This window comes from Drosophila kikkawai, chromosome 2L, assembly GCF_030179895.1.
Source record: "Drosophila kikkawai strain 14028-0561.14 chromosome 2L, DkikHiC1v2, whole genome shotgun sequence".
NCBI lineage: Eukaryota > Metazoa > Arthropoda > Insecta > Diptera > Drosophilidae > Drosophila > Drosophila kikkawai.
Genome location: NC_091728.1, coordinates 12,417,323 through 12,433,486, shown reverse-complemented (window position 1 = coordinate 12,433,486; position 16,164 = coordinate 12,417,323). Strand labels below are relative to the sequence as shown.

The 16,164-nt window shown below is 41.2% G+C and overlaps 2 protein-coding genes across 9 annotated transcripts in view; one reads left to right on the top strand and one right to left on the bottom strand.

The window, feature by feature from the left end:
• The window catches only part of rdo (reduced ocelli), a 56,458-nt gene extending 41,988 nt beyond the window's left edge, over positions 1 to 14,470 (top strand). The window contains exons 4-15 of one of the 2 annotated variants that reach the window (XM_070284345.1): positions 4,499 to 4,631; positions 6,383 to 6,583; positions 8,058 to 8,185; positions 8,878 to 9,021; positions 9,236 to 9,340; positions 9,413 to 9,539; positions 9,665 to 9,861; positions 10,000 to 10,155; positions 11,303 to 11,449; positions 11,570 to 11,756; positions 12,054 to 12,185; positions 13,376 to 14,470. In XM_070284345.1, coding sequence (XP_070140446.1) covers positions 4,499 to 4,631; positions 6,383 to 6,583; positions 8,058 to 8,185; positions 8,878 to 9,021; positions 9,236 to 9,340; positions 9,413 to 9,539; positions 9,665 to 9,861; positions 10,000 to 10,155; positions 11,303 to 11,449; positions 11,570 to 11,756; positions 12,054 to 12,185; positions 13,376 to 13,986 — 2,268 coding nt within the window. In that variant the 3' untranslated portion in view covers positions 13,987 to 14,470. The remainder of the gene's footprint in view (positions 1 to 4,498; positions 4,632 to 6,382; positions 6,584 to 8,057; positions 8,186 to 8,877; positions 9,022 to 9,235; positions 9,341 to 9,412; positions 9,540 to 9,664; positions 9,862 to 9,999; positions 10,156 to 11,302; positions 11,450 to 11,569; positions 11,757 to 12,053; positions 12,186 to 13,375) is intronic. The other variant, XM_017178433.3, reaches the window with a different exon arrangement.
• LOC108082860 (uncharacterized) overlaps positions 1 to 16,164 on the bottom strand; it is a 48,268-nt gene that overhangs the window by 27,574 nt on the left and 4,530 nt on the right. The window lies entirely within an intron of this gene.

Below are 16,164 nucleotides of genomic sequence, written 5' to 3'. Positions count from 1 at the left end.
GCCAGCACGTGGCCAATTCCGTTTCAAGCTATAGTTTCTGCTCCTGCTCCTGCTCTTGGCCTTGCTCTGGCTCTGGCTCCATCCTCCACCACCAGATGTGCGGCTACATCAGCTCGACCTGCCGTCTGATCCCGGCCCAAGGATACGGGGTGCTCCTCCTCGCTCTCATGCACCGCACGTCCGCCAACTAATCGCTCAAGTCTTTTATGCCGCCGCCGCCGGGCAGAGAAGGTGGAGGCCGAGGAGCAGTTTCGTGACCATGCAGCATTGTGTCTATCATTTTTGGGGCTGCCTGGTCCTCCTTTCGGCCCTGTACAGGGCCAGAAAAATATGGTTAATTTTTTTTTAAATTTTTTTTATAATTTAAATATAAATTAAAGTTAAAGACATTCTCCAAATAATTTTAATTTATTTTGTATTTACCTTTTAATGAAAACTTTTAACTATATTTTTCAAGACCAATTTTCTCTCAGTGCTCTACGGTCTGGGCATAATCACGCATCGCCACTGCCACTTGGCTCAATCCGGGCAGCTTACTTCCTAGCCACGAGCCTCGAATTTGTGGCTGGAAATTGATAAAAATGTTTGGTCTGCTCGCAACACGCGTGGACTTCAAATGGCTAAATTTGGCCAAAAATAAAGGAAAGCCAAGCAAAATATGGCAAATATTCAAGAGGCATCATTTTCGGATTTACCAAAATTTGAAACATAAGCATAACTCTTTGTTCTAGACCAAATTAATAATTTTTAAACAAATGGTTTTCCATTAAACCCAAAATATATAATTTTTTGAACGAAATTCCATGAAATCAACAGTTTTTCTTTATCAAATCACCAGACATTTTCCTGCCTGTCATAATTTAAAAAATAAATTTCCCTCACACGAAGACGGGTCATAAATTAAATGTCAGATCAAAACATCAGCAAAACTGATGCTTGAAATATATTCGCAGGCTGGCCTTAAAATAATTTGGCACATTAAACAAAGGTCCAGACGAAGGAAAAAACACAAATCGGCTGACGGAAATATATATTATATAGTAATATAATTTCTCAAGCGTAAATCTAATTTATCAATTTATGGGAGTGCCAAAAAAAAAAGCAAAAACTTTTGGCAAGTCGAGCCGACAAAAAAAATCTGGCCGAACGGAGTCCGAAATTTATGTTGTTACCAACAATTTTTGGTTTTTTTTCGGACTGGGTGTGTGACCTGCGACTCTTGGCGTATATATATTTATATATATATATATATATACATAACGTGTTTTGGGGCCTTGCAGTAATTGGCAATAAATGTGTTCATGAATTTTAATGCTGCGGTCGTCGGTCAGCGAAAGGACCACGCCCACCGATGGGCATAATTCATAATGCTATGCCAGATGTTTCGGCTCGTTTTGTTTCCATTTTTCGGGGGCTTAGCCCCTTGGCGGGAGTTTAACGTAATTTGATTTTGCTCCCTTGGCAAATATTGAGATTTATTTGGTTTTGAATCGAGTCGGAGTCCGAGTCCGAGTCCTGAATTTAGGCAAATTTAATACCATTCACTGGCCCAGCAAATGAGAGTTTATTGTGTGTGTAATTTGAGAAGAGAATGGAATGGAATGGAAAGGCTCCAACCACTTCCACTTCCACTTCCGCATCGGCTTAGGCCCGAGAATGGGGGTTGGAGTTAGTTGCCTTTGATTTATCATATTCAATTACAAAAGTAGCGAGCGTATTAAATGCCACATCCGCCGACGACCGGTTCACGGGGCGTATGAGTAATGCCGCACTTTGCACTCTTGCCGGGCTTCCGGCTGCCTCTTGGTGTGGGCAGGGGACCAAACAAATTTGCCAATGTTTAAATAGCAAACGAGTCTGTGTGCTGAAAGCCGATATCAGTAGCTACAGCCCACTACAGACTTCCACTTTTGGCCACTTCGCGTGCGCCATCTGCAGACGGCGAAAAAGTTGGCCAAAAGTCCGAGTGCCACGTGTAGGATGTCAGCTGGAACTGGTCCCGCTTGTTGGTTCTGTGTGGCCTCCACTCTCTGCCCTGGCCTGGGCCATCCTTTTTGGCGGCTAACGAGTCCGACAGATGCTGATTTCTGGGCCATCCATCTTAGGTTTGGTTTACCAATGGGAAGGGGATTAACTTTAGGTTGTTGGGACTTCAAGAACCTCAAGAAACAGCATTTAAAATTGGGATTAACAATGAAAATTATACAAGAAAGAATGCCTAGTAAATATTTACAAATATTTTTACACAAACAAAACAATTTATAACTGCAATTGAATACAATTTTAAGAGTTTTATTTAAATAGTAAAAGCTTTAAATGTTTTTTTGTGGGTTTTACCTTCGATAAAGCCTTCAAGTTTTATTTGCGGCTCATAAATCCGCCCCAAACATTATTCCTTAGGTGCAGCGACACCCAATTTGAATTTAAATTCCCTTCTTGAGGGACTCGTATGCAAAAGGAATTTATATTCCGGCAGCGCCTGCACTTGCACTGTGTATATCACACAACTTGCACATTTTTGAATGCAGTTTTCGGAACTTTATTGTGAATTATGTGCCATGTTAAATTGAGTGTGAGGCTTAAGCGTGTGCGGCGGCAACTTTGCGCCGACTTGAGTGCAAAAAACTGTCCTGCCGCCGGAGTTTTCCAAGCAGAGGGAAAGAGTGAGGAAGAGAGGCTGTCGCAATTTTTCACTTTTACCGCAGCAACTTTGCAGAAATATTACTCAGCCGGGCCCAGTGGCAATATCCTGACAACAAATCCGGCATAAGGTGCCGGCGATGAGCCGGCAAACTTGACAGCTTCTGGCAGACAACTCTTTACGCGGAGCCTGCTACTCCTCCTGCTCCTGCTCCTGCTCCTGCTGCTGCTGCTCTTCGCGGAATATGTAAAATGGCAAATATGCTGCACATAAATCCTTAGGCTTTCGCGTGTCCCCCAGAAATGTCTGCAAGAAAATCCGACGCGTCCATGCCAAAAATTCTCCAAGCCGAAATTTAATTTCCCAATGCATTCGCAGGCTTTGGCTGTTAGGCGAAATTGAAAATGGTTATCGCAGAGCACGAAAAGAAAATGTATAATACTTTGAATTATAAAAAAATAATGGGAATATTTTGAAGAATTCTTTATAAAGGAAAGTACAAGATAAACTCAAGATTTCCTCAGACATTTTAAAAATAACAATCAGAATTTTAAGACAAGGATTGCGGTATCTCTAAAACATATTTTCAAAAATATTTATTAAAAAATATTTATTTTTTGGAATTATGAACAATCTTCCATATTTTTATTAATTTATATTTTTCTATAATATATTTCTTAAATAAAAAATTGAAGATTTTATATTTATAAAGGCTTGAAATCTTTATATATTATTTAAACATTGAGAATAATTTTTTTAGAAGTCACTACATTTATAGAAATGTTTACAACTCCCCTTAGTTTTTTACCTAATTAAATTAATCTGAAAAAATTATTTTAAAATCCAAAAAAAAAACACCTTTACTCCCATTTTTCCCTGTTATTTTTGATTCGCAGCTTTGTTTTTTGTATTGTTTTGTAACCACAATGTGCTGCGGCTAATTTATGCAGCACGTCGGCTGCATCGGGACCGCAAGACCAGCACCGCTGCCACAGTTTATCGTTGGCCGCGGTGCCGCACAAGTGTCCTCTGGCTATGCTGCCTCCCCATATCCTGCTGCTGGCGACCACAAATCACCGAGGTCAACACGGCGTATACGCAACGTACACAAAACGAAACTATGTAACAAAACCACTGAACTTACTGTGTATGTAGTTTGTACAAAAAATATATATAGTGTAGAGGAGCAGCTGAGACCATGTCAACATGTGACACCACGTTGATTTCAATTTGAATGGGTCTTTGGTGGGTGTTAGTCAGTGTGTTTGGGCATGCGGTTCTATATGTAGATTAGCAGCTGCGGTAATTGAAAGCAGAAAGCAAAGAGGTGAAAAGTTAAATTAGTTCAGCGAGTCGTTCAATCAACTGGCGAAGTAATTAAACAGAAGAGTCACTGTGGAGATTTTTCGAAAGTTTCTATGGGAATGTGAATTTATGCAATTTAAGGATAAAAAAGAGCAAGTTTTAAAGGAGCCTAAAAATTATTAAAGGGTCTTAAATGAATGCTTAAGTTATCTCTAAAAGAAATCTTAGAATATATCAAAGCAATAAAAGTTATATTTAATTTATAATAATATTCTTCTCTTAATAAATTTATTAAGTAAGTAATTAAAATAAAACTCCCTTCTTCTTAAGTGCTAAGCCCTTTCGAAACCCTCTTCATTGTGGCTTAAACTTCTGGTTTAGACAAAGATATTCATGGCAGAAGTAACTACATCAAGAAGAGGCTGCCACAAAGGCAGACTCGGCACTAATTGCATTCCGAAAACCACAGACTACTGAGACTGAGATGCTGGACTAACCTTCGATTTTTCTTCGTTTGTCATTCCCTGCTTTTTTTCTGTCTGTCTCCATCAGATGCTGTTCAAGTGGCTGCTGTTCAGCCTGAGCATAATGCCGGCGATGTTCAGCAACACGAGAAGGAAGTGCCCCATTGAATGTCAATGCAGCATGGACGAGTCGGATCGTTACCAGGCCATCTGCACAAAAGGTAAGTGGCGCAATAAATGCAAAATGGAAAATGCGGAGTCGAGGCGAGATAAGGAAAAACCAGTAAACTCTTGCAAATTATGCAAAATGCTAGAGAAAAATTGGTTTTCTCAGTGGGATACTATCATAATTACATATCCTGGCTCGCATTCGATTTGCGATTCCCCGCTCTCACGCGACTCGGATGGGGGACATTACTTTTAAAGCTTGCCCATTTATTTCCCTTAAATGTCTGACAATTTCAATTTGTTCAACTGTCATTTGCCGTCGTCGTGGCTGTGTAGCTGGGGATTTCCCCTACTAGCACATCTGATTTTCTTTTCTTTTCCCTTGGCCACACGCTCTCGCTCACCGAAAATCTATAATTTCAATTTAACGCTTGTTTGGCCAGCGCACACACACACTCTCCATACATTCCAGGACTAAAGTCCTCGAATTGCTTTGAATGCGAGCTGCTTCTTCAATGTACTTTTAATTCCATTTCAAAAACTGTTGGGCTCTTAATAATTGCCAATGGCTTAGAACAAGCTCAGGCAGTGGTAATAGGATTTAAAATATGAGATTCTCATTTTAATTTAATCGATTTAGAGAAAACTGATGGAAAAATCTTATAGAGAAGAAATCAATGAATGAAATCAGAGAAATATTTGTATTCTTAGCATTAAAAAGAAAAATATTCAAGGCATCTATTTACTCTAAGATAAAAAATCAAAATAAAAACAACCAAATGAAAGCAGTTTAATTTGTAACTCGGAAGCTAAGCTTAGGGGCGTGTAAAACCTTTATTTTTGTCCTGAAACCCAACCATATGTCAAGTTAAAAAAACAAAAAAAAATCCCCTAAAATATGAAAGCCACTCATCCTTTTTCTCTGTAATAAATTCAGCTAATTTTATCTAAGCCGCAATTTGTTAGAATTTTTGCAGCTAAGCTAATGAGCAACCCAGTGTCCTTTGTGCCAGCAATGACCTCGCCAAAAAATAAAAAAAATAAAATACAACGAAACAAAATAAAACTGGGTGCGCGTTAAAATACGTTACAATCAGTGTTAATGCTCAGCATTTTTATGAAAATTCCCGCCGCGTGCTCAGCCAACATAAAACCGCTGAAAACAACCCTCCCCTTGGAGTACAATGGGCGCATTATAGTGCAACTTCTCTTACATACTGCCAGGCGAAATGAATGTAAAATGGATAAAGCCCAGAAGAACCAGAAGCCCCAGAAAAATACAATGGGTGAGAGTAAAAATTGTGCTGCATACAAATGCGATGTTAATGGTGACTGGGATTCTTTTGCACTCGCAGCAGCTTCACAAATTCTAAATAGATGCCACGCCAATGCCCGACATTGTTGGCGCTACAAAAAAAAAATATATATATATATATATATAAAGCTCCACTCGGTTGGGTGTGCAATTAATGATCTTGTTTGCATTGTTGCCAGGACACGTGCAGTGGAAAAATAATATTAACAGCGGGATTTGTGATAAGAGAGCTATTTTCTGATGATATTTAACTGAAAATTAAGTCTAGGGATGTACAAACATAGACAAGAAAAGGCATTGAATTTATATGGAAAATATGGAAATATATTTTAATAAATATTGGAAAATTTGTATACAACAAATTTCTTTACAATTAACTTTTTAAAATTTTGAAATTTGCGATAAAATTAGTTCAAGTCTTATTCCCTCGTCTGGCCCCTCGACCTCAACTAGCTTTAACTTTTGTTTCCCATTGTTTTACCTTTGCAGGTGGCCTAAATTCCCTGCTCACACCCAACGAGCTGGACATCGATGTGAAGGTTATCATCATCCGTGGGCCCAGGAACTCCATTACCATTGGACCGGCTCTCCGGCAGTTCATGAAACTGGAGATACTGCGCATCACGGAATCAAATCTGCCGGCAATCGGAGCCGAATCGTTCTGGGGCCTCAAATATCTGCGTATATTAGGTGAGTAATCAATGGGTTTACGATTCCCATAAATCCGAACCGCAGGCAGCGATTTCAATTTAAGCAGCAGCGCAATGTACTTAAAAAGCCCAACTCGCTGATATGCAAATAATGCGGAGAACAATCGCAGGACAGGATAACAGGGGGCGTGTCAGTGCGATGCTGTTGTCCTGCAGGCTCGTAAAAAAAAAAAGAGTGAAATGCCAACGCAAATAAAGCAGCGGACGCGTCGCAAAATGTTAAATGAGCATACCAGTGGCAGGCCGAGAAAGGGCAGTAACAGGATAAGGCAGGAGGACCTGCAGGAGTATCTCGTACATCCTTGTGCGTTTCAAGCAAGGCAAAGTATAGAGTAAACTACAGGATTAATGTCTGGAACGGAAGAGCCTAATATAAAGAAACTTAATGTCTTAATGTCAGGAATTTTAGGGATTTTGTAAGTTGTAAAACACAAAACCAGAGTTCAAGGAGCTACGAAAGTGCTTTAAATTTAAGCTAAAAGGTTTTGTTTTTAATTTTTCCAAAATGAGCTAACTCTTTATTATTTCAAATCATTTTTTTCCGAATTTTTCATGTTTTAATTAAACAAAAAGACAAATCCCATTTCCTTACCTAATAAACTTCATTTTAAAGTCCTTGAATATATTTAAATCATTCCAAGCAAGACGCAGAGGCACTAAAACTTTTACTAAGGACATTCACTCAAAAAAAAGAGCATTGCTGCTTCGTTTTTGCAACGCCGAACGATTGTTGTCTTGTCAATAAAATTGAAATTGATGCGCCAAACAGCAAAAAGCACCCCGAAAAATAAAATGCGATTGGGAATGGGACCTGGAACGAGGACGTCGACGTGGACGTGGAAGCAAGTGTAAAGCCAGCGAAAGCAATGCCCGATATCGCTGGGGCTTTAAACTTGTTTATTTGTGCTTTATGTGTGCCAACGCCGCCTCCCCGCTGGCGGTCCTGCCCTCCAATTATTTACATGCCCGGATCTTATTTTTTGGGGCTTCCCGCCCCGGAATCCCGACCGGGTATTGGTGTTTCATTCGCCTGTCAGGAGTTATACACGCTCGCAAAAATAAACCCGAGGCGAGTCCTGCTGCAGTTTTTTTTTGTTCTGTTGGTTTTCTCTGGCAGCAAAGAGCAGCGGAACAATTGGCATTTCCTTTGCCCTCGCTCTTCCTTTTCCGCTTTTTCCTATTTCTATTTAAATTAATTTTGTAGAATGTTTAAGGGGGGCGTGGTCTGTTGGCTCTACGCTAGACAACGGGGCGTATGTGTAATGTGCTTTGGGATTTTTTAGCTGCGGCTATAAAGACTGTGAAATGCTTTTGGCCAGCAAGGAAATCCTTTTGAAATACCAGTTAATTTCCCATACATATACTCACTATCTCCCTGCTTGCTTATTTATTTATTTTCATATTTATTCATTTATTATTGATGAAATAATAATGACAATTACCATTCATTGCAGATCTGTCCAAGAACAATATAACCAACATAACGGAGAACAACTTTCGGGGCCAGGATAATCTCATTGAATTGGATTTATCGAAAAATAAAATTTTACGCATGGCCAGCTCAACTTTTCGCCATTTGACGGTGAGTACACATAACCAGGCGTTGATTGATGATGATATCCTTTTGTTTGTCGCTTTTTCTGTGTCTGCTTTTTTATGACATGAAATCGCATTGTGTAATGTAGAGAGTTGTTCAACATAATTACGCCAGGACAACACTGATTGTTGTTTGATCAGCCAAGTTAAAGAAAAACAAGGCCATGCTGCAATCCTTGACAGGATGCCAATTGCAGATACGCAGCCACAAGTTTTAAACTCAAAGATGATTGCAATTTTTGCACGACTCCTTTTTGCCCCGTATCCTGGCCCGTAATAAATTGTGCGGCATTTTTAATAGCCATGTTGTTGCTACTGCAAATTTGTTGCCTACTTTTCGGGGCGAAAGTTGTACGTGCTCGAATTTAAGTTGGCCAAGAAGTAGGACTCGGAAATGGAAGTGGAAGTGCAACTGCACAGAAGTTAGTTTCGTTGTCTTCAATTTGCTTTCGATTTTGTTTTGCTCAGCGCTTGGTGACTTCCTCTTTTTCTCCCCCAAAAGTGGCTGCAGCAACTGCAACTTTCTTGGCAGTTTCCGGACGTCCTGGCAATATTTGCCTGATTTATGAATTATTAGCCATAGTGCCTGGTCTGATCATAAAACATTATTAATTCAGTGCGTGCCATAATAAACTTGGTAAACCGTTTCTCTCTCTTTCTCCCTTTTAACTGAAAAAGGATTTGCGACGTCTTAATTTGGCAGACAACTCGATTGTGGAGCTCGTGCAGCGCAACTTCTTCATGCTGAGCAGGCTCAAGTATCTGGACCTGAGCGGAAATCCGCTCCAGGATTTACAGCCGGATGTGTTTCGCGATGTGCCGGTGAGTTTCCTGCATGTGCCCAACACTCGGAATAATAATTGCCCTTTGAATCCTTTAACACCAAATGGAAATCATTTTAAAACTTATGAATTTCATAAATTTTAAAACAAATAAGAGCTTAAATATATGTAAAGTCCCCTCTCTATGTCCTTTTTAATCTCCGAGTGTATTCCTTTCAAGAGCCACAGTAAAAACCCGCTTTGTTTTGCCACAGGAACTGAAAGTGCTCAAGTGCCGCAATTGTCAGCTGAAAAAAATCAATCCGCAGATGTACAATTTATTGCCGCTTTTAAGCGAATTGGATTTGGGACGCAACGAGGTTTGTCTCCGCGACTTTTTCTCATTCTCAAAGTCAAGACGTTTTTCCAATTATTTTCTCTTTGCCGCACAGTTCAAGTTCCTCGACAAGGACGAGTTTCGGGATGTGAAGCGCCTCACCAAGGTCCTGCTGGATGGCAATCAATTGTCCGTGGTGGTGGACCAACTCTTTCGCATGCAGAAGAGTCTTAATCATTTGGGTGCGCCACACAAATTATACTCCCTCCCCCCTACCACATTTTGTCAGAAAAACAAATTCTCAATTGCTTTCCATTTCTTTTCTTTATTCCTTGGGGTCCTTGGTTTCGCCTTGAAATTACTTTAGATTTATCGTACAATCGGCTGGCCAAAGTGCCCAACGATTCGTTCCTGCAGCTGACCAATTTGACATTCCTGGACTTGTCCTACAACAAATTGGTGCGTCTGGAGCCGCAGTCTATAAGGAGTCTGAGCAATCTGCTGACCCTCAATATAAGCGGAAATGTGCAGATGGATCTCAGGGAGATGCGCGACACCTTTGAGGTGAGTTTGAACTTTGGATAAATTTTTATTGAATATAAAGAAATTATTTATGACCAGCTCTCAATGATTTCAATAGCTTTCCTATTGATTTATGACATTCCTTTGAACATTTTTCCTCAAACATTTTTTCCTTTGCAGCTCATACCCCAGCTAACCCATCTGGCCATTGCTGATATGGGCCAAATGCCCATTGGCCTGCTGCATCCTTTCAAGCAGCTCAGGTATCTGAATATATCCGGCAATTCCTTGAATAACACGGCATTGGAGGTCATCGATCCATGTCGGGAGCTGGAGGTAAGTCACTCACAGGTGGCCATAATTCTGCCGGCCCTCGCATTTATCCCGGAGATCTATTGTCCTGATGCCGTGTCTGTATCTGTATATCTGTGTGTGTGTGTGGATTCTTTCTGGCCAATTTGTAGAATATTTCACTGTAAAACATGGCGACAATAGCAGGACCCTGGACTGCATCCTGGCACCATTACTGGAATTTGCAGTTTTCGTTAGCGTTTCCCAGTTCTGTTTATACATTTCTGACAACAAGCCAAAGCCGTGGCTTTATTTCGTTACCCATCCGGACTCGGGCCTCTGGCCCACTATCTGTCCGTTTGTTTGTTTGTCACCCTGTCGCCTGCCCTGCTGTCAGTCATCCCTCTTATCCACCGACTGGATGTATGTATCCTTTCTGTTGCCACAGTGTCCTGTGCCATCGAATTTGCTGGCTATTGTTGTTGTTGTTGCTGTTGACTATGGCAAATTTATTGTCCACCAACAAAGACAACAGCCGGAGCAGCAGCAGAAGCAACAACAATTATTTTATAGCCATTAAGCCTTTCATTTTAATTGAATTTAATTGTGTATACACTTCGCTCAAGCCATCCCGGGCCCTGTTGTTGTGGCTGGCCCCAAAAATTACCAAATTGTTTTGCCTGATTGTAGCCACTTCTGTGTGTCTTTAGGACACTGCAAAAAAATATACACTATCTTGGAAAGTCTTATTTAGTAGATTTCTTGGGCTTAAGTTGCTAAAATAAACTTTCCTTATTCATATAATTTACAAAATTCCAGATAATGTATTAACTTTTAAATATTTTTATAAAGAAATACATATTCTGTTTTAAAAAATATATATTCAAGTCAAACTTAAACCCTAACTCTTAAAATATATATTTTAACCTCAAAAAATTGTATTAAAAATTATCAAAAATCTTTTCTGTTGTCTCCTTTTAATACAAAATTTCTCCAAGTGCAACAATACGTATTGCTAAGCTAATTGTCATTTCACCAGCATAGTTTTCCAATAAAAATTAAACTTTTGTTTGCCAACGAGCCATCTTCCTTTACTGCTCCTCTGCACTCCTCCTCACCCCTTGTAATGCACTTTTAATTGAACTTTTGTTGGCCATTTTTGGTGACCTCGTTTCCGGTTTGGCCCCAACAGTTTTTGGATTTATCCCGGAATCAATTACACGGCATCAGCGAGGACACTGCGCTCAGGATCCAAGGCATTCGCAACGTGCGCCTCGACAACAATCCGCTGATATGCGATGAATGTCACATGGGGAAATTAATAAATGTCGTGCGCCAAGTAAGTGGAATTCCCTTGTCGGGTGAAAATAAAATAAACTCCAGGGGGAGCTGGGGAAAATTCGAATTCAATTAGTTTTCAAAGCCGTCGCTGATTGATGATGCCTCTTCCCTTCTGCAGCTTCAGTGGAAGTGGGATACGTATCCCATTTGCTTCCTGCCCAAGAGCCTGCGAGGCGCCGAAATCAACAACCTGGACATCAACGGGCTGCACACGTGCCTGACCTTCATCACGGACGAGGAGCAAAATGCAGCCAGCACATCCTATAACTTTCTTGAGCACGGTAGGGATGCACTTCAGAGATATGGTAATACCATCTTTATGGTTTTGCATGAAGTGATTAAATTGATTTTAGAGATATATATACAAAATATTAACATATTTATAGAAAACAATCATTTTTCCTTTCCGAATTAGATTTTTTGTGAGTCTTAAGTTGAAATCAAATCCAAAAAGTTTATAGACTCCTCCAAAAGATCAGCCTTTTTTCTTTTTTTCCTTATCCAAAAAATCCCCTGTACTTTAAGTTCATAATATAAGCACCCAAAATGCAAATGCCATTACCTTTATACTCTCAATCTCAATGTTAATTTCCCCCCGACAGGCGGTCTCAATACTCTGGCCATTTTGGGTGGCATCATCTTTGTGCTAATTGCCGTCATTATACTGTCCTTGGTGGCCTGCTTCTCGAAGAATCGGGCTCGTTACTATACCAGAGAGAATCATCTTAATGGCAGTAAGTAGAGATTAGCACCTGAATTTAAATTTAATTGCAGGTGCGAAAAAAAAAACAGAGAAACGTGGAGTTTTGGGCAATTTGCCAAGTGCAGGCGATGAAGTAAAAACGACCAAAGACATCCGGCGATTTATATACCGGATCCAGGCACGCGCATGATTCACCGGCACCAAATTAAAAAGCACAAAAAAAAAGAGGAAAAAGTCGCCGCACTTAATTAATTACAAGGACGTGTTTCATTATGCCCGGGTCCTTAGCTTTCCCCTTACCCCATATCTCCCTTTTCCGAGTCTCCCACTAAATTGGCGAATAAATAAATTTCACACTGACCAAGTTTGGCGCTAATGTTTGTGCTCACCTGAAATTGGCCCTGGGGCATCTCACCGTCTACGTCGCTATAGCCATTTCCCATTTCCCTACGCCCATTTCCCATTCAGCAGAACGCACTCGGGGGAGACGCAGAAAAAATGTAGCTGGGGGAAGGAAAAGGGCGCTCTCTGGGCGAATGGAAAACAAAGGAAAACTTCTGAATTTACGCAATTGTAGCATTTCTGCACAAACAATAAAATGGCCTTAGAGGCTGTCGGCCGGCCACAACTGAAACTTTTTGCCACACACAAAAATTCGATTCCCACGATAAGCGGAGGAAAAAAACTGCGCAAAAAAAAATAGGAAAATACGGAAATTTTTTTTAGCTGACAGCAGGCAAAAACTGCTGTTTCTGCTACTCAACCCTTCGTCCTGCAAAAGGGAGTTCTTAGATTTGAGTAAAATGTGGAAAACTGTGACGCGGCCGCAGCCTTTCAGTGTCCCAGTTGGGCGACCAACACTAAGAAAAACGAGTTATGAAACATTGATATAATTATTTTAAGCTTTTAATTAATTTTGCTAAACTTGTGAGTAATTTTAATCTAAATAAACAAATAAATTTGCTGCTAATAAAATTTGTACAAAGTAAAACTTAAAGAAAACCCTTTTAAAAGATTTTTACATAACAGTTAACATTTTCTTTCTGATGTCCTAAATATTTGTTTAAACTCTCAACTTTGTCACAAAATTTCTAAATAATTTAATTTTTTTTAACACTAAATATATTTTTTTAAGTGTATTTATGTTGGAACAGCTACGTTTACTATCACATTTTCTCCATTTGATTTTTTCCCTCTCTATTTTTTTCGGTTTTTCCGCAGGCGAGAGCAAATGCCTGGAAAAGAATCTGGAGACGGCCACAATTACCACGCTGGGCAATGGCAGTTCACCGACCACGACCACCACACTGACCCTGGCCACCTCGCCGGCACAGGGCTCCTCCTCCACTGGAACCGGGCCAAAATCAAATGGACAGCAGCAGGCAATGGGGCTGAGCCTGAGTCCTGCCAACGGCAGCACGCCGCTGCACGGGGTCTCCGAGGACAGCGGCAAGGAAATCAACTTCACCTTCCCCGTCGATGATCGTGTCTGCACAATTGACGAGATGATGCTGCCTCCGGCACCACCGCCGCCCCAACATCAGCAGCATCCCAGCATGGGTAGCCTCATGTACAGCGTCTCACACTCGCCGGGCTCGGCCACGACCATGGCTGCGGTGGCGGCCGCGGCCACCCTGCTTCCGCCAGGAGCTCCCTCGCCCATGCCCACGCCCACTCCAATTCCCACGCCCGCGGAGGCTGTGGTGGTGGTGCTGCCACCACCGCCGCCCATGCACCGCCAGATGGAGGGCAGCCTGGCCAGCCTGCGGGAGGTGCAGCAGCAGCTGGTGCATCTGAGCAGCACGCTGGAGCCGCTGGTCAGCGTTAACTGACCCAGGGGAGGTGGAGTCACTTCCTCAGCAGCCGCAGCCTCAGTTTTGGGTCGAGTGAACACGACGCCGACGTAAGCCGCAGGAGAGTTGGACTGCGGGGCGTATACTTGCTGCCGCCGGCGGACGGGGCGTATAATTAATGGCAATGCGGGGTCACATCGAAGTAATGCAGTAATTAGGATTTGAGTTCGCAATTAAGTTCATTAATCACTCCAGACTGGAGTCCCGGAGCCTACTCCCCAGTCTGCTCCTCCAGTCGCTATCATCATCTAAAATGGCCTGGGACGCGGCCCAATCAATTCCGAACTGCCATTCTCACAATTAAATAACTTTACCAGGCGTTTCACTAAGATACTTGTAATTGGTAATTTAATTTTAATCATTTTTATATGCGCATCTGTATATAAAAGCCGACCCACGAATAATTTCACACATTTCAAATGTGATAAACAAAAAAAATTAAACAAAAAAAAAAATTAAAAAACAAGGACAAAACAAACCAAGTGTATTCTGTAAATAAGTATTAAGGCAAGCGAACCATAAAATAAACACAAAAAACTGAGTGTTCATGGAAAAAATAAACAAATTGTATATTTGGCAAATGCGATTCAAAATTGAGCAGCCGCTGTTTGAGAATTTAAAGATTAAACATTTAAAAAAAATAGCACGTAGTTAGTGGCATAGATTTCCCAGACACATTAAAAAACTATATATATGGTATATATATAAAATTAGATGATAAGGCATGGATCCCTTCCTAGAAACCCAAACGATTTTGTGTTATCCATTACCCAGAAAAACTCATCGAATCAATAACAGAACTTGGCATTTTTACGTAAACTTAAGTCGGATAAATTGTATTTATTTTACACAGCAATAACCGTAATCCATAATAAAGTGTGACTGTTTATGAAACCAAAAAAACCAAAAATGAGATACCAACGGTGTTATTTTGTGGTGCAAGAATGGCGAAACGGAGAAGCGACAATTTATTTAATAAAAATTCACATTTACTGCACAGAGCGCACTTGCATCATTTGCGGTTTTCCGGTTATCCGGGTCTCTTGGTCCCCCTACCCCCCTCTCATCTATCTTGGCCCATTGTGTGTGCCAGGCAGAAATTATGTTGGTAACATGTCGCCGAGCATGTGTCGCCTTTTCCTGCTCTCCCGCCATCTCATGCAGTTTCCTGCATTTTCCTAAGCGACCGCAGAGGACGACACCGAGCTAAAACCAAACTCAACGCAAATGAAAATTGCTTCCGTTTCCGTGGCGGATTGCTATTGTTGCTGATTGCATTGTGGAGCAAGCTGGAGCAGCATCATTTCGCATCGATTTGGCTAAATGAGTGACGGGGAAAAGGGCTCTTAAAATAATTGAAGTGAAGTGAAGTCAGTCCTTTACTGCGGTTGTAAAACATGAATTATATTTAAAAAAGATTTTTATTTAAAAGTATGATAAATTTTCTATTATAAATTATAAACAGTATTATTCTAGGCTTCGACTTAGTGTTACAAATAAATAATTATTCAAATAGACTCATGTGGGGATGCTTTGCCACTATGCAAACCCAAACCTCGTGGATCGAAACCCACTCCATGCTCGAAGCTTGCTGCATAATGCGGCCCAGTGAAAAATGGCTAACCATTTGTTTGCCGATTCATATATCTTAGAGACAATGTCGGGCCCGGGTCCGGCTGCCATTTATTGGCCGGGAAAAACATTTGAATTTATGCATGAAGCTTGTAAGGACTACTGCCCCGGCCGTTGCCCATTGAAAATGCATTTCGAACCGCTCACAGCCCTGCTTCGAGTGGCCGGGCGCATGCAAATTGAGGAGCTGTGCGGTTGCAGCTCTCGAGATTGCACATCAATATTGCTACACTTGACACATCCGGACGGAGTTCGAGGAGGATGCGGCCGGCCAGGCCGGCTCTGATTAACATTTGAAGTGAGCTATCCATCCCTGGGTCCTCTTCAGAATGGTTTATAGAAAAGCAAAAGCAAAAAAACCAAAGCCACTGGAGATGCTCCAAGAATTTGACTATTTCCCAGGCTTAATTCGGTGGCATTGCTCATACGCAGCGTGCACCCGACTATAAGAACTTTTACAACCCTCCACTTACAGGCAATTGACGAAGGAACATCTGCTTGGCAGCCATCAATTGGTTTGCCTCC